The sequence below is a fragment of the Oncorhynchus keta genome, chromosome 36, assembly GCF_023373465.1.
Source record: "Oncorhynchus keta strain PuntledgeMale-10-30-2019 chromosome 36, Oket_V2, whole genome shotgun sequence".
Classification (NCBI taxonomy): domain Eukaryota; kingdom Metazoa; phylum Chordata; class Actinopteri; order Salmoniformes; family Salmonidae; genus Oncorhynchus; species Oncorhynchus keta.
The window spans coordinates 24,966,494-24,985,556 of record NC_068456.1 but is presented as its reverse complement, the minus strand read 5'-3'; the positions used below and the strand labels follow the sequence as shown (position 1 = coordinate 24,985,556).

The following is a 19,063-nucleotide window of genomic DNA, read 5'->3' as shown; positions in this document are numbered from 1 at the left end:
GCTTGTTTGATTGCCTTGCAGAGGGAATGACTACACTGTTTGTATTCTTCTTATTCCACTGGTCTAATGTCCATTGCTTGTGTTTCTTAGCCCAAGCAAGTCTCTTCTTATTATTTGTGTCCATAGTAGTGGTTTCTTTGCAGCATTTCAACCATGAAGGTCTGATTCATGCTGTCTCCTGAACAGTTGATGTTGAGATGTGTTTGTTACCTGAACCCTGTGAGGCAATTATTTGGGCTTCAATTTCTGATGCTTGTAACTGTAATGAACGTATCCCCTGGAGCTCTGGGTCTTCCTTTCCTGTAGCGGTCCTCATGAAAGCCAGTTTTATCATGGCGCTTGATGGTTTTTGCGACTGCACTTGAAGAAACGTCCAAAGTTCTGGATTGACTGACCTTCATGTCTTAATGTAATGATGGACTGTCGTTTCTCTTTGCTTATTTGAGCTGTTCTTGCTATAATATGGACTTGGTCTTTTACCAAATAGGGCAATCTTCTGTATACCACCCATACCTTGTTACAACACAACTGATTGTGTCAAACGCTTTTAAGAAGGAAAGAAATTCCACAAATTAACTTCTAACAAGGCACACATGTTAATTGAAATGCATTGCAGGTGACCACCTCATGAAGCTGGTTGAGAGAATACCAAGAGTGTGCAAAGCTGTCATCGAGGCAAAGGGTGGCTACTTTGAAGAATCTCAAATATAAAATATATTTTGATTTGTTTTACACTTTTCTGGTTACTGCATGATTCCATACTTGTTATTTCATAGTTTTGATATCTTCCCTTATTCTACAATGTAGAAAATAGTAAAAGTAAACAAAAACCCTGGAATGAGTAGATGTCCAAACTTATTTTTTATTTATTTTTAAACTCTGTTTATTAAGTTTTACACACACACACACACACACACACACACACACACACACACACACACACACACACACACACACACACACACACACACACACACACACACACACAGACAAGACAAAGCAATATAAATAATATACTCAACTAGAAAAATAAAAAACAAATACAAATAAAAAAATAGCTTTAAAGATACCATACTTTAGACAAGTTAAACATACCAGGCAGAAGGCTACAGAGGTTAAAGGGTAATCTATAGTACAGGGACAGAGCAAACACCTCACCATTGTTCCTGTAAACAGTCAAGGGATAAGGGTGGAGAAATGCAACCACTCACAGAGAGTCATGGCCACAGACCGACCTTCCACTGGACAGTTTTTTTTTTACAATGCTTTAAAATAAAAAAATTTAAATGATTATTCATGTAGGCGTGAACAAAGTGTAAAAATAACTGTGAAAAACAAGCTCACACTTCAGTCTCTGCCCGAGCAAGATGAACAAGGCATCTGCGGATCACAATCAATAAGCACATGGACCTTAATGCCCCCCCCCCCCAGCAAAAACACAGAGAGAGGCTCCTCCAACCCTTAAGTCACAGACTTATTTTAGTATTAATTGGAATGCCATCAGAGGATGGACTGTTTAAAGTAAGACCGGAATGGAACCCAAGCCTCATCAAACAGTTTGGGGTTCCCACGTGAATTGAATTGGATTTTTTCTAGTTTCAGAGAGCACAACACATCCCTCACCCAATATTTATAAGATGGGGGAGCTGCCATCTTCCAGTTCTGTAGTATTAGCCGTCTAGCTAAAAGAGTTGTATAAGCAACAGTGTCCGACAGGATTCTTGATAGGGGGGTACCCATGGGCAGTACTCCAAAAAGGTCTGTAAGGGGAGACGGATCTATAACAGAGTCATATATATCAGAGAAACATTTAAATATTAATTCCCAGAAACCTGACAGTTTATGACAGCCCCAAAACATATGCACCAGTGTGGCTGGTTCCACTTTACATCTGACACAGTCAGAGAATATTCTTCCAGTTTGGCCCCCGACCAGTGGATACGGTGAACCACCTTGAATTGAATGAGGCTGTGTCTAGTGCTAAAAGAGGACGAGTGCACCCTGTGCAGCACAGATTCCCAGGCGTCTTCCCCAAGTTCCTCCCCCAAATCCTTTTCCCATCGAGTCTTTAAAGGCACCAAAGAAGGGTTTTGTAAGTCATGAATGATTGCATATACATCTGAAATTGCACCCCTAGGAAGCTTGTTCAGCTCCAAGATGCTCTCTATAGCTGTATTCGCAGGCCTATTGGGAAATCCAGTAAAGTTTCTAGTCTGGAGATAGCGGAAAAAGTGGGATTGGGGGAGATTGAACTTTTCCTGCAGCTGAGAAAAAGAGGCAAATGTATCATCAAAGAATAATTGGGCTAGCGAGGAGAGGCCTAGTGAGTGCCAAATGCCAAAAGCCCCATCATTCAAAGATGGAGGAAATTAAATATTCTGATTGATTGGGCCTGATAGAGAAAAGCCTTGGAGGTTAAAGGCTAAACGGAACTGATTCCAATTTTTAAGAGACTGCTTTACAATTGGGTTGACACACCTTTTGCCTAGGGACACTGGGAGAGACGAGCACAGCACAGAGGAAAGTGCTGCAGGTTTACACGATTCAGACTCCATCTGGACCCAGAGTGGTCTAGGGCCAGTAGGATCAGTCTGCAGCCAGTACAGAACGGCTCTGAAATTTGCAGCCCAGTAGTATGTCTGAAAATTTGGTAGAGCTAAACCCCCCCAATGACCTAGGCTTCTGTAAATGTTTTCTACCAATCCGTGGTACCTTGCCATCCAAAAAAAAAGGCATGAATGTTTGATCCAGTGAAATAAAAAAAGATTTTGGAATAAAAATGGGTAAACATTGAAATAAATATAAAAATTTGGGCAACACATTCATTTTAATGACATCAATCCTTCCGATAAGAGAAAGGGGTAGCGAATTCCAAAAGTAAAAGTAAAAGATTGTTTCAATCCCGGACAATCCTAAACTGAGAACTTGTAAAAGAGCACTTTAAAGCAGCCTTTACCGGAAAAAGCTCACTCTTGCCTAGATTCAGCTTGTACCCTGAGATTGATCCAAACTTTTTAAGAACAGATAGGGCACGTGGCAATGAGGTATCGGGGTTGGAGATAAACAAAAAGAGGTCGTCAGCATATAGCGAGACTTTCTGCTCCCAGTCCGCCCTGATTATACCTTGAATGGCATCATTAGAGCGTAGTGCAATGGCGAGAGGCTCGATTGCCAAAGCAAACAACAAGGGGGAGAGTGGGCAACCCTGTCTGGATCCGCGGTGCAAGGGAAAATAGTCAGGACAAGTTATTAGTCCGTACCGAAGCCATGGGGGAAAAATAAAGAATCTTTATCCACGCAATGAATTTGGGGCCAAAGCCAAATCTATAAAGGGCTGCTGTTAGGTAGTCCCACTCAACGCGGTCAAACGCTTTTTCGGCATCAAGTGAGACCACCACCTCCGGGTCCTCCGACGCTGGGGAGTACAGTATATTCATAAGGCGCCTAATATTGAAAAATAAATGCCTATTTCTCACAAAGCCAGTCTGGTCAGAGTGTATTACTCGGTGCAGCAAGCCTTCCATACGGATGGCTAAAAGCTTAGCTAGGATTTTGTAATCACAGTTTAAAAGCGAGATTGGGCGATAGGATCCACATTCCAGGGGGTCTTTGTTTTTCTTTAGTAGTAATGAAATTGAAGCCTGATAAAGACTAGGCGGTAGCTTTGAAGTATTGAGGCACTCTGCAAATAGTCGAGACAAGAATGGGCAAAGCAGACCAGAAAACGTCCTGTAAAATTCAGTTGGAAAACCGTCCGGACCCGGTGATTTACCACTTTTCATTGCGGACACTGCTGTTGCAATCTCCTCAAGCGTAAATTCTTCTTCTAGATAGTCATGGGAGTCTGTATCAATTGAAGGCATATTCAAGCCATTAAAGAAGGAGTCAATCAGCAAAGGGTCTTGAGGGGATTCAGGGGTGTATAGCGCAGAGTAAAATTGTTTAAATTGAACATTGATCTCTTTATGTATAACTGTGGTGGCACCAGACGGGGTCCTTATTTGTGGGATTAAACGTGAGGCCTCAGTTTTACGGATCTGATGCGCAAGGAGTTTACTGGCCTTGTCGCCTTGTTCATAGACTTTGTATCGAGCTCGCAAGAGTAACTGTTCAGCTTGCCTGGTAGAAAGCTCATCAAATTCAGATTGGAGTAGTTGGCACTCTTTATGCAGATCAGAGGAAGGATCCGTAGCATACTTCTCAACCAATGTGGCTATGGACTCGCTCAGGTCCCGAAGTCGCTGGGAGTGAACTCTGTTTTGGTTGGCTGTATAATAAATAATTTGGCCACGTAGGTATGCTTTGAGAGACTCTCATATGGTAGAGCAGGACATACCTGGTGTTGAATTAGTTTCTAGGAATAAGGTGATTTCAGAAGAGATGAAATTGACAAACTCCTTATCTGAGAGTAAAATGGGGTTGAGACGCCATTGATAACACAGAGGAGGTCGCTGGGGAAACTCTAGTTCAAGCACTAATGGTGAATGCTCAGAGATAACAATACTCTCGTCAGTACACTGCCGAAGGTTAGGCAGAAGTTTTTTGTCCAAAAAGAAGTAATCAATCCGGGAGTATGTTTGATGAACATGAGAATAAAAGGAATAAAGTCTATCTGTAGGATGTAGGAAACGCCAGGCCTCAAACATAGCACATTTCTGAAGAAAGGTTTGAATAAGTAGGGCACATTTAGATGGGCCTGTATTTGTTTGTGAGGACTTGTCAAGAAGAAACCAGTTCACCGGTTACTATGACGTATCGTCCCTTAGGATCAGCAATAACCTCAGAAGCTACGAAGGGAGTACCTCTTACTCTTCAACGGGTTGTTAACCCCTTTGGTATTCCAAGAAATGTACTTGATCGTATTATTTCGGCCCCTCTGGGCATTCCCGTTATTCAACCCTGTCATTAGAGCATAGAATGGAAAAGCAATGAGCGCCCAAAACCCCCAGAATAACTTCTCAGAGTAATAATGTACGGTGGTAAATGTTTGAAAAAGTACCCCCTCCCCCCATCCCAGACAATACCTCCCCAAACGAGGTACAAGCCTAAATAGAACATGTTCTCTTCGCACAGTATGTCTGTGAGAGTGCAGTCTTAAACCTAAACCCACAGTCCCGCTCTTTAAAGTTGCGTTTTGTTAGTGGATCAAGCAGCAAAAAGAAAGATTTGTATGTATTTTTTCAAATAAAAAAAGGCGAATCCCTTGTGCAAACGGAATGACAAAAGCACCACCTGTAGATGTATATAATTGTATTCCCAGTCTTATAACAGGCATTGAGAGGGAAAATAAATAAAATGTATAAAGGCTCTCAGCCAAAAATCTAATTTGAAGTAAGGAAATCGTAGTAAGACAATCAAAAATAATAGTAATTATAATAGTAGTCTAGTTGAAGCTGAGACAGCTTACAACCAATACCAAAAAACTAAGTGTGCGCAACGTTGAACGTTTGCTGGGCATAAATGACATTCAAAACTTTTAAAATTAAAGTGAGGCCCCAAAAACCGTGTAGCCTCAGGAGACATTTACTGTTAACTGGGTCAATGCAAACGGATGCAGTAAACAAATAACCAAAAATATTTTGAGTCACCAAGACAATGTGTAAACAAACTAAGTAGGTGAGCGAGATAAGGCACGCACACTAGACGATCAAAACATTAGATCACCTCAATAAGCCGGAATAGTTTCACCAACTATACAAGACTAGCCTGTTATGCCTAAGCATAATTGTACCACAAGTGGGTTACTTACTATCCACAGTACACAAGCAACAGTTGCTGAACTGTGAGCATATTCAAGACTTCTTGATGTGACGTTGAATGTGAGCCATAGCCTCATCCGGAGATTCAAATGTGTAGTCTTTACCCTCGTGAGATATCCATAAACGGGCCTGGAATCGCAGTCCATACTTCACACTTGGATGGTCCCGAAGTACTCGTTTGGCCTGTCCGAAAGCTGCGTGCTGCCTGGAAACAGTGGGGGAGTAGTCCTGGTAGATGGAAAAGCTCTGTCCTTGAAAGCTCAGAGTGGTATTGCGGGCTTGTCGGAGGATCTCCATCTTCTCATGAAAAAAGTGCACTCAAAGAATTATGTCATGGGGCCTCTCCCCATCCCGGGGCTTTGGGCGCAGCGACCGGTGGGCTCGATCAATCAGGGGCTTTTCATCTAAGGCAAGAACATCCTTCAGCAGCCCCGAAACGAAATCCGTGGCGCGATGCATTTCGGAGGACTCTGGGACCGATACAAGTCTCAGATTATTGCGGCGAGAGAATCCCTCTAGACTCACGCAGCTCTCCTTCACCTTTTTCAAATCCGCAGCCAGGCGTTTAACTTCAGCCTCCAGGGATGTAGTTAAATCGGAGACATTAGTAGCGGAGGCCTCCAGTGCCGCAATCGTTGTAGTGTGTGACGCAGTTGTTGTTTTGAGTATTGTGATTGCTGGCACAGTCTCGTTCCGCAGGATGGTTAAATCTGCTTTTAAAGTATCAGAAACCTCCTGTATTCTGGCCTCAATCGTAGCAACCACCTGTGTTTTCATTTCAACTATCTCAGAGCGTAGTAGTTTGATGGCCTCGAGAATGTTCATTTCAGCGCCGCCAGGCCAAGCCGCGCCCCCTGTTAAAGTGTGCGTCCCCGGGCCCTCAGACTCAGGAGAGGGCGGTGATGAGAGCGGGTCTTGTAGGCCGGGTTTTCTCAAAGTCATGCTTTTAGCCTTATGTTTAGTCGACATGCTGACATTCGGAAGCAAAGTAGTCTTGTTTTTTACGGAAAGGGATCACCAAATTAATATTTGAAAATAAATACGGTCCTGCTGCAGAATTCACATAAACTTTAAGAATACCACGGGAGCAAACGGAAAACACGTCAGTCGCACATGGCGTCCCCTACCATCCCCCCAGATGTCCAAACTTTTGACTGGTACTGTCAGGGAATGACGCTGGAGTTGAGAAGCGAGTATGGGGAGTCAATCATTTAATAGGGAACGAGACAGGACAGCGTCAGCACACGGGTAATACAGACAAATTACAATCAATGCAGCAGCGGGGAACAGAGCTGGGGAACTGACAAATATAGGGGAGGTGATAAACATATTTAACCTTTATTTAACCAGGTAGGCTAGTTGAGAACAAGTTCTCATTTACAACTGCGACCTGGCCAAGATGAAGCAAAGCAGTGCGACAGAAACAACAACACAGAGTTACATGGAATAAACAAGCGTACAGTCAATAACACAATAGAAAAGAAGAAAAAAAGTCTATATACATTGTGTGCAAATTGCATGAGGAAGTATGGCAATAAATAGGCCATAGTAGCAAAGTAATTACAATTTAGCAAATTAACACTGGAGTAGATGAGCAGATGATGATGAGCAGATGATGGTGTGTAAGTAGTGATGCTGGTGTGCAAAAGAGCAGAAAAGTAAATAAAAACAATATGGGGATGAGGTAGGTAGATTGGTGGGCTATTTACAGATGGACTATGTACAGCTGCAGCGATCGGTTAGCTGCTCAGGTAGCTGATGTTTAAAGTTAGTGAGGAAAATGTAAGTCTCCAGCTTCAGCGAGTTTTGCAATTCGTTCCAGTCACTGGCAGCAGAGAACTGGAAGGAAAAGTGGCCAAAGGAGGTGTTGGTTTTGGGGATGACCAGTGAGATATACCTGCTGGAGCGTGTGCTACGGGTGGGTGTTGTTATCGTGACCAGTGAGCTGAGATAAGGAGGAGCTTTACCTAGCATAGACTTGTAGATGACCTGGAGCCAGTGGGTCTGGCGACGAATATATAGCGAGGACTAGCCGAATAGAGCATACAGGTCGCAGTGGTGGGTGGTATAAGGCGCTTTGGTAACAAAATGGATGGCGCTGTGATAGACTGCATCCAATTTGTTGAGTAGAGTATTGGAAGCTATTTTGTAGATGACATCACCGAAATCAAGGATCAGTAGGATAGTCAGTTTTACTAGGGTAAGTTTGGCAGCGTGAGTGAAGGAGGCTTTGTTGTGAAATAGAAAGCCAATTTTAGATTTGATTTTGGATTGGAGATGTTTGATAGTTTGGAAGGAGAGTTTACAGTCTAGCCAGACACCTAGGTATTTGTAGTTGTCCACGTATTCTAGTTTGGAACCGTCCAGAGTAGTGATGCTAGTCGGGCGGGCGGGTGCGGGCAGCGAACGGTTGAAAAGCATGCATTTGGTTTTGCTAGTGTTTAAGAGCAGTTGGAGGCCACGGAAGGAGTGTTGTATGGCATTGAAGCTCTTTTGGAGGTTAGTTAACACAGTGTCCAAAGAAGGGCCAGATGTATACAGAATGGTGTCGTCTGCATAGAGGTGGATCAGGGAATCACCCGCTGCAAGAGCGACATCGCTGATATATACAGAGAAAACAGTCGGCCCGAGAATTGATCCCTGTGGCACCCCCATAGAGACTGTCAGAGGTCCGGACAACAGGCCCTCCTGATGAGTGAGTGCGCCAGGAGGGAAGAGTGGGAGCAGGCGTAACAGGTACTGTACTATGAGACAGTTGTGGGATGTGATAGATCCCAAATTAATACAACCACGTGCATCAATTTTAGAAGCAATGAGGCTGATGCAACAGAATAAGCACAGCAATGCACACACGGCATTCGGCTATAAGCACAGGTTTTCCAAAATTCAATCAATTAGCGGGAAAACACTAATCTCAAAAGTGATCGGAACTTGAACCAAACTTGAAACGCGTTGCCTATGTATGTCAGTTAGGCTCTACACTGGTTGTGAAGCGGATTGTCCTTCATTTTAAGAAGTTTTTTGGTCACTTTAGTTGTGATACAAACCTTATCAAACCAAATCAAAATCCTTGTGGAATGTCCATGCTCCTCTCTTTGTTTAGCCAGATGTCAGAATCACACTCCGTCCATCTTCATCCTGGGTCTGACCCTGCTCTCTGATCCTAGGCAATTTCCTCTTATCTGATTAGGTCAACTTTTCATACATTTGCATACACACAGTTTCATGGCCTAAACTCCATTAATACTCACAGTAATCATTCACTAAACAGGATACAAACTAACTACAGTATAACTTGAAACATGTTACATTTGAATAGAATCCATCACTACTAACGACCATCAGCAGCATCAGAGCTTGGAGAAGCCTAGGTACGCAACTAAACGGTCACATGGAATTTGACTGCGATCATGATGCGTGACCGCCGGTGTGGCGGTAATGTGATCACTGTAACAGCCCTCATGTCAGTTGTTGTGTGTGTGTTGGTGACAATTGTTAGTAGTGTGTGCTGTTTCGTTTGACTCAACCATTGTGAGTCAAGGCTTTATCTTCTTTGGGATGGTGTAGGCATGACTATTGTGCATGTATTAGAAGTAAGAAGGAACCCTCTCGTCCTCATAGGTTCGTCAGAGGACAGCGAGGACGTCCCTCACTCTGACTCTGTGGAGCTGCAAGAGTATCCCCACCCCAGGGGTCGGAGTTCAAGTCCTCAGTCGGCACATCCGCCTCTGTGCTTTCGACGGTACTCAGGTGGGATACCTCTACCCTGTCGTGCTCACCCATGATGCCTTTTTGACTGGATTGTGTCTTTCTACACTCTTCTCTTGCCCAACATTTGTTCCTTCCAACATATCTAGCTCTTTTTATATAATGTCAGTGAGGCTGTTGTGAATGTTGTGTGTGAGGGTAAATTTCATTGTTGACTGTCTACTCTTTTTAGGTTCTTAGTAACATCCACACCATCCGAGCCACTTGCAATGCAAACAACGTCAAGACCTGGTCCTTTTCTCCCCGGGTACTACATCATTTAGACATCACTGAACACCCAAGCTATTGAAATGGAGCAGAGCGTACCATGCTGTATAGTCTGAATGTATTTCTGTAAAGCTAAAAGTTTAGTTTAAATGCTTGTTTGGTTTGGTTTCGCAGATGACTGGGAATCTACCCAGCCTTTTGGACGGGGACTGTTTTCTGAGGTGCAACTCGGACGCTCCTGAGCTGGGAATATTATTTGAACTTGGAGTCACATACATCCGAAATGTAAGCGTTTCTTATACCATTCCTGAGAAAGACTACTCAAGTCTACGTTGTCTCTCAATACACTAGTCATGTCTGTAGACTAACCCCTCTAGCCATGCCCTAGGGTGTAGCTGTTATTTCTCCAACGGTGTACTTCAAATGATTCTTATTTGCTTTTATTTATATTGAGCTCTTGCTCTCCAGTCTACAGGTGAGAGAGGAGACCTGAGCTGTGGCTGGGCTTTCCTGAAGCTCTTTGACACCAACGGAGCACCTGTCCCACACAGGTACTGTACTGCTCCTCTGCTGGCCCAGCGCCACAAAGACTCGCAGCTCGATGTCGCCATCAACACAGATGCCCTAAGAGATATCAAAATCTGATTTCATTGATCGGGTTACGTACTGTAATGTAAATGAGGGTGTCGTAGAACACGAAGCTCATCTAGTCAGATTGGTGTTGCCCCTGTTTCACCTGTTCTGGTGATCAGATACAGAGGAGAACCAGACTGCTTTTCCCACAGTAGTACAGTACAGTATGTGTTGCAGTAGCTGTTTGTCACTGATGAGGAATTCTCTCGGGCTGATTCTCTCGGGCAGACCTGTTCTGAAGCAAAAAATGACTCGCAGCCCAGTGTCGTCATCAACACATACAGTATGTCAGAAGAGATTTCATAATCTGGGAGTGAATCTCATGCCTGTGTCTGTCTGTCTGTATTTGTCTGTATCTGTCTGTAGGACCTATGAATTGCTTGTGCATGGAGGCACACCGTATGAAAAGGACGTAGAGGTAGATCCATCTTTAACAAGAGGAGGTATGAGCATGCAAAAAGTGCATGTTAATTACATGTTAATAAATACATTTCTATTGAATTGAAAGAGGTCATTATTACTAATGTTATGTTGAGAATTGGAGTTTCTGAGGTTCTCATCGTCCCTGTGATCTCTTTCTGGCCCCAGCCACAGGAACAGGCATGTTCCAGCAGATGATGTTGTCCAGGAAACTCCCTAAACTCTTCCTCAAACTGAAATCGCCAAACGTTCGTACAAGGTCACAGCTGAGGTGAGTGTGGATTTTGGAATCGAAGCTACAGCACCTCTTGTCACATAGTAGTTTTGATGTTCCTGTAGCTAGCTAACTCCTCTCCCTGCTTTGTCAGTGCTCTTCCAGACACTCTAGTGGGCAGTCTCTCCAGTATACACCTGCTGGTTCTGCACAGACAACTACTGGCAGATATTCTGCTCATGGACAGGGCAACCATGCAGAATGCAGGTAACACACGCACGCACACACACTCCCACACACTCCCACATACCCATGGATAGGGATAATGGGTGGACTGTATATGAAATGGTGGATACAGCATCACCACCATTGATCAGGTCAAATACTTAGTGTACATGATTGAGTCTTCCACGTAGAACAGAGTCCGGTTTCCCAATAGCGATCGAACTTAGGCTTACGAGTGTTTTTTAACGATGTGTCGTTCCTATAATGGCCGGAGATGTCACATATTTTCCAAAACAGCACGCAGAGAGAATGTTGGAGCACGTGTTGATACTGATAGGATCGAAAGAAAGGCAGCGCTTCTCTCAGATCAGCTTTCTCAATTCATACTGATGATGGATCAGCACCTAGAGATCAGCTCTTCATCTGACTATGTGTTCTCTCATAGCCCGAGAGCATCTGGTTGTTGTGGTGTTGGCACAGGGCTACTCATTTCTCCTAATTGGAGATTTTTGTCCCCTTCCTCACTCACCTGTCCTCATTTGAATTCCATGCTGTCACTGTCACTCGTCCACTCAAGCTTAACATTGTTGTCATCTATCACCCACCAGGTGCTCTTCAAGAGTTCCTCAATGAGCTTTACCCCTTGATGAACTCATTTCCTGACAATGGTTCACCGCTCTTTGTGCTTGGCGACTTCAACCTCCTGACGTCTGCCTTCATTTAATTTCTTTACAACTTTCTTTCCCCTCCTTGCCTCTTTTAACCTCACCCTTTCCCAATCCCCTCCAACTCACAAGGCAGGCAACACACTTGACCTCATCTTTACTAGAGGCTGCACGCCTACTAATCTCACTGCAACCCCCCTCCAGGTCTCTGATCACTACTTTGTTTCCTTTTCTGTCTCCCTCTCCTCCAACCCTAGCCACTCAGCCCCTACCCAGATGGTCATGTGCCGTCGCAATCTTCACTCTCTCTCCCACTACTCCTCTTCTATCCTATAATCTCTCCCTTCTGTTAAATCCTTCTGTCTCCTGGTTCTCCCTCTTCAACCATAGTCTCATCCTATGACTCGCACTGTCCCCTTTCCTCCCGGCCGGCTCGGTCCTGCCCGCTCATACCTCTCCATCAGGGTTGACAACTCAACGGTGTCCCCTCCCAGAGTGCAAAGAACCTTGTCGTTTTCTGCAAACATCAAAGCAGTGACTCGTTCATGCTCTACATCAAACCCTCTTATCCAGAACACCACAGCCCGCCTGGTGTTCAACCTTCCCAAGTTCTCCCATGTCACCCCGCTCCTCTGCACACTCCACTGGCTTCCAGTCAAGGCTCACATCCAATACAAGACCATGGTACTTGCCTACAGAGCCCCTCCCTACCTTCAGGTTATGATCAAACCCTACACCCCAACCCGAGCACTCCATTCGGGCACCTCTGGCCTCTTGGCCTTCCTACTCCTACGGGAGGGAAGCTTCCGCTTAGGCCCATCTTTTCTGTCCTGGCACCCCAATAGTGGAACCAGCTTCTCCCTGAAGCTAGGACAGCAGAGTCTACCCATCTCCCGAAAACATCTAAAACCCTACCTCTTCAAAGACTAATCCCACCACACCCCGTTTTCACCCGACCCAAAATATTACCACCTATGTGGCTGCAAATATTGAGACGGCTTATTCTAATGCTTAACCAATAATGATGCACTAAATCACAGATTGTACATCATTGCGCACATTTTTACACATTCTGAAATATATTGAGGAAAAGATAAGACTGTATGTGGTCTATTGGAAAAATAGAAGTCAATTGATTGAGCAAAATTGATTTTAATATGATTACTATATATACTGTGCCTGCAGAAAGTATTCATACCCCTTGACTTATTCCACATTTTGTTGTTGCAGCCTAAATTCAAAATTGATTAAATTGTTTTTTTTTCTCACCCATCTACACACTGCCCCATAATGACAAAGTGAAAACATGCTTTTAGAACATTTAATTTATTGAACATTTAATATCTCATTTACATGAGTATTTACACCCCTAAGTCAATACTTCGTAGAAGCACCTTTGGCGGTGATTACAGCTGTGAGTCTGTAATACCTACATGTTTCCCTGACCCAGTCTATAATACCTACATGTTTCAAGCAAACCACCATAGTCCCTGTGCCCAAGACTACCGCCCCGTAGCACTCACATCTGTAGCTATTAAATGCTTTGAAAGGCTGGTCATGGCTCACATCAACATCAACACCATCATCCTAGACACCCTGGACCCACTCCAATTCTCATACTGCCCCAACAGATCCACAGATGGCGCAATCTCTATTGAAGTCCACACTGCCCTTTCCCACCTGGACAAATGGAACACCTATTTGAGAATGCTGTTCATTGACTACAGCTCTGCATTCAACACCATAGTGCCCTCCAAGCTCTTCACTTAGCTAAGGACCCTGGGACTGAACACTTCCATCTGCAGCTGGATCTTGGACTTTCTGACGGGCAAACCCCAGGTGGTGAGTGTAGGCAACTACACCTCCGCCACGCTGACCCTCAACACGGAGCCCCTTCAGGGGTGCGTGCTCAGTCTCTGTGTGGCTGTGTGGCCAAGCACGATTCCAACACCATCATTAAGTTTGCCAACGACATGATGGTAGTAGGCCTGATCACCAACAATGATGAGACAGCCTATAGGGAGGAGGTCAGAGACCTGGCAGTGTGGTGCCAGGACAACAACCTCTCCCTCAACGTGAGCAAGACTAAGGAGCTTGTCGTGGACTATAGGAAACTGAGGGCTGAACACGCCCCCATTCACATCGACAGGGATGTAGTGGAGCGGGTTGGGAGATTCAAGTTCCTTGGTGTCCACATCACTAAGGCCCTATCATGGTCCAAAAACATAAATTGTGAAAAGGGCATGAAAACGCCTCTTCCCCCTTAATAGGCTGAAAAGGTTTGGCATGAACCCTCAGGGCCTCAAAAGGCTCTACAGTTGCACCATTGAGAGCATCTTGACTGGCTGCATCACCGCTTCGTATAGCAACTGCTCTGCATACAAACGCAAGACGCTACAGAGGGTAGTGCGTAAGGCCCAGTACATCGCTCCCTGCCGTCAAGAGAGAGAGCGAGAGAGAGCTAGCTATATTTCACGGTATATATATTTTTCACTTACTTAGCTAGCATCGAATGCTGCAAGCTAGTTTGGCCAACCCAAACACCCGGCTCAAACAGAGAGGGATGCTATATTAGATAGCTGGCTATCCAACACTGGAACTCTTCCAAGTAAGGTAAGATTTTGTTTTATTCATTTATTGCCACCGGGACCCACCGGTATAACTGCGAAAGTGCTTGCTGCTGACTGTACAATACTGCAGTGGTTCCCAACCTTTTTGGTTATTGTACTATCAACCGAATTTTGCTCTGCCCGGAGTACTCCTGAAGTACCCCCTCATGTGCATTTTACCAATAAGCCTATGATCTCATGCGTCTTCTCAAGTACCCCCTGTACTTGTGGATAGGCCAAATTACCAGAGGAGTCCTAGTACTTCTGTTTACTAGGACTCCTACGTTAGTTCTAGTAGCTATGTTGACTATGACCTGACACCGATGTAGGCTGTGTGTAGCGGTTATGATATGAAGGTTTGGCATGGAAATGTTTTTTTGCCTGGTCACAGACAGCTGATGTGTTGTACACTGAAGTCCACAAGCGAATGGAAAAGGTGAGAGGAGGAGAACACGTAGATAGATGCAAGAAGGAATTATATATACAACAAGCTGTTTGTATGTGGCTGCTATGAAAGTTAACTGTGTTTGCATGTAATCAGGAGGGTATTCATTGCGCCAATTCTGTTGAAAACGTTTCTTAAACGGAAGTGAACAAAACGGGGATAAACATACCTGAATTTGTCCAATATAAACTCTCGTTTGTAACTGTTGGACTAATGTGCACCTACTTTGTAAACTTTCATTCATTAGCTACTATGAACCGGTGTAAACTTTCATTCATTGGCTACCAAGTTCAATGAACTTTCATTCATTGGCAACCTCATGATGGGTGGAGGGAAAATGTAAGTATCATGTAGTAGCCTAAATCTATTCTATTGATGTTACATTGAGCTGGGTGAAAGGATTATGAATGACAGTCATCCAATATGCCATGTTCATAATTATAAAAAAAAAAAAATCATAACAATGTGGAATAAGTCAAGGGGTCTGAATGCTTTCCGAATACACTGAATTCCCTCAATTACCTCAACTACCTCGTACCCCTGCACATTGACTCTGTACCGGTACTCCTTGTATATAGCCTTATTGTTTTTATTGTGTTACTATGATTTTTTTATTCAGCAAATATTTGTCTTACTTTTTAACTCTGCATTGTTGCCGAATAGAACCGGTGTAAAGTCTACACCGGTTCTATTCGGCACATGAGTCTTTGTGGGTAATTCTCTAAGAGCTTTCCACACCTGGATTGTACAATATTTGGCAATTATTATAAAAATATATATTTTTAAGCTCTGTCATGTTAATTGTTGATCCTTGCTAGACAGCCATTTTCAAGTCTTGCCATAGATTCAAGTCAAAACTAACTAGGTCACTCAGGAACATTTAATATGGTCTTGGTAAGCAACTCCAGTGTATATTTGGCCTTGTGTTTTAGGTTATTGTCCTGCTGAAAGGTGAATTTGTCTCTTAAGTGTCTGTTGGAAATCAGAATGAATCAGGTTTTCTATTCAGACTTTGCCTGTGCTTATAGCTTTATTCTGTTTCTTTTTATAAAAAACTCCCTAGTTCCTGCCGATGACAAGAATGCCCATAACATAATACAGCCAACTCCATTGTAGTGGTCTCAGTGACGTGTTGGATTTGCACCAAGCATAACGCTTTGTATTCCGGACAAAAATGTACATTCTTTGCCACATTGTTTTTGCAGTATTACTTAATTAATACATATTTTCGAGTATTTTAATTCTGTTACAGGCTTCCTTCTTTTCACTCTGTCATTTAGGTTAGTTTTGTGGAGTAACTACAATGTTGATCCATCCTCAGTTGTGTCATATCACAACCATTCAACTCTAACTCTTTTAAAATCACCATGGGCCTCATGGTGAAATCCCTAAGCAATTTCCTTTCTCTCCGGCAACTGAGTTAGGAAAGACGCCTGTATCTTTGTAGCGACTGGGTGTATTGATACATCATCCAAAGGCCTTATTGATAACTTCACCATGCTCAAAGGGATTTTCACTGTCTGCTTTTTAAAATTTTACATCTACCAATTGGTGCCCTTCTTTGCAAGGCATTGAAAAACACCCTGTTCTTCGTGGTTGAATCTCTGCTTGAAATTCACTACTTGATTGAGGGACGTTACAGATCATTTTATGTATAGGGTAAAGAGTAGTTCTTAATTCTATTTGCTACCATGCAACTTATTTTGCGATTTCATAAGCACATTTTTCCTCCTGAACTAATTAAGGATACTTTCTGTAGGCACTGTAGCCTATTTATCTTTTTATGCAAGTCATCTATTGGTTTTCATTTGAAGATGCTTCAAGCTAGATTTTTATCCTTCAATTGTTTGTAGCAATTGTAAAGGTCACAGACAGAAAGACAGTCTCTCACTGTTGCCACCCGTTGTAGACCACCCTCAGCTCCCAGCTGTGCCCTGGACACCATATGTGAATTGATTGCACCCCATCTATCTTCAGAGTTCGTTCTGTTAGGTGACTTAAACTGGAATATTCTTAACACCCCGGCAGTCCTACAATCTAAGCTAAATGCTCTCAAATCTCACACAAATTATCAAGGAACCCACCAGGTACAACCCTAAATCCGTAAACATGGGCACCCTCATAGATATTATCCTGACTAACTTGCCCTCCAAATACACCTCTGCTATTTTCAATCAGGATCTCAGCGATCACTGCCTCATTGCCTGGATCTGCTATGGGTCCGCGGTCAAACGACCACCCCTCATCACTGTCAAACGCTCCCTAAAACACTTTCTAATCGACCTGGCCCGGGTATCCTGGAAGGATATTGACCTCATCCCGTCAGTCGAGGATGCCTGGTCGTTCTTTAAAAGTAATTTCCTCACCATATAAGCATGCCCCTTTCAAAAAATGTTGAACTAAGAACAGATATAGCCCTTAGTTCACACCAGACCTGACTGCCCTCGACCAGCACAAAAACATCCTGTGGCAGACTGCAATAGCATCGAATAGTCCCCGCGATATGCACCTTTTCAGGGAAGTCAGGAACCAAAACACGCAGTTAGTCAGGAAAGCAAAGGCTAGCTTTTTCAAACAGATATGTGCATCCTGTATCTCTAACTCCAAAAAGTTTTGGGACACTGTAAAGTCCATGGAGAATAAGAGCTCTGTCACAGTACTGACTTTTGCCCCTCGCCTGCAGCAAAAGCCTCTATCCCGTCCTCTGGCTAGACAGAGTACTTTAGGGTTTTAGTCACTTCGGTGTAACAAGGGCCTAGCCGTGCGGCCCTACCAACCCCTCTTATTTATTCGTAATGGCCCTTCGTGTGAGTTGGGTTTGTTCCTTCGTTCACGTTGTCACTCCCTTTATGAGTCTATTCTGGGCTCTTAGAGTATTATATTCAAGTTTATACTAAGATCTCCTTTAACCACCTGTCCTTTTGATTGATTTATACATCAATACCTAATAATCTCTTATTGATTATTATGCTCGTCAGCTAATAGTCACTTGGAAACTAGTATTGTTATATGTGGGATGTAACTTCTAATCCCTGATATACTTTTTATTGTCCACACAATCGAGTATTCTTTAGTGCTATAGCCTTAACCTATAACCAGTGTCATTTTCTGTTCAGTGAGTGTCAAAGGTGTTTGCTCTTCAGATTGTTAAACTGGCCTAGTTGTCAAAGTTTCTAGCTTTTATTAAATCACTCTGTTTTTTTGTCTTATACACGTTATCACACTTCAATGGTCATACAGTTTTCCTTAATACAACAATAGTGCTCAATCAATCCTTAATACACTGTATACCAATGCCAGCTAATTATTGCAAATATTTTATGCATTAACACTTCTAACAATATTGACTATATAGCGAAAATAGTTCAATTACCTTAAATGCTCAGTCAGTCCCTTGGTCCTTCCCGAAACTGGTCTTTATAAGAGTAGTAATATTTTGGCAGCCTCCGCTGTTTATAATACTATTATTTCTTATTTAGTCTGAATTTCCTATGGTTACACTTTTTACTGCCTGCTGTTTAGATATTGATTTCCTTTTTTCGATCCTTGGCTACTACGAGGCTTACTTATTTCTGGGCTTTTTCAATCGTGTCAAACTGCTATTGTCTCTGGTACCCAAAAGATGGAACTTGTTGATCTCAAGAGTTCTATACACCTCGCTCAGTTGAGGGGTAAAGTTCTCTCCTACTCAACGTCGTTCGCTTCTTGTGTGAGTTTCCAGAGTACAATACAATTATTAACATATAAAGGTCAATAGTTTGCTCGTGCCTTAATGTCGAAGTAGTCAATACAAACAGAGTATAGTATAAAGTAATTTACCTTGCCTGATGATTCTCTATGGTATCCAAATCATATATGTTGAGGATCATGCCTAGGCACTGATCGCTCCTCCTTTTATACCTCTTTTAGACACTCAGTTTGGGGGACGATGTTCGGAAGTGCAACTCACTTTGCCCGTGAGTGCAACCGATTTTGCCCGTGAGTGCAACCGATTTTGCCCGTGAGTGCAACCGATTTTGCCCGTGAGTGCAACCGATTTTGCCCGTGAGTGCAACCGATTTTGCCCGTGAGTGCAACCAATTTTGCCTGGGAGTGCAACTGACTTCCTGTCTTTTATC

At 43.3% G+C, this 19,063-nt stretch overlaps 1 protein-coding gene across 4 annotated transcripts in view; it reads left to right on the top strand.

Annotated features, from left to right (window-relative positions):
• Positions 1-19,063, top strand: part of nphp1 (nephronophthisis 1) — a 49,655-nt gene that overhangs the window by 10,478 nt on the left and 20,114 nt on the right. For all 4 annotated transcript variants that reach the window (XM_052498700.1, XM_052498699.1, XM_052498698.1 and 1 more), the window contains exons 11-17: positions 9,381-9,509; positions 9,700-9,774; positions 9,909-10,019; positions 10,203-10,285; positions 10,734-10,810; positions 10,956-11,058; positions 11,156-11,268. In XM_052498700.1, the coding sequence (XP_052354660.1) occupies positions 9,381-9,509; positions 9,700-9,774; positions 9,909-10,019; positions 10,203-10,285; positions 10,734-10,810; positions 10,956-11,058; positions 11,156-11,268 (691 nt within the window). The remainder of the gene's footprint in view (positions 1-9,380; positions 9,510-9,699; positions 9,775-9,908; positions 10,020-10,202; positions 10,286-10,733; positions 10,811-10,955; positions 11,059-11,155; positions 11,269-19,063) is intronic.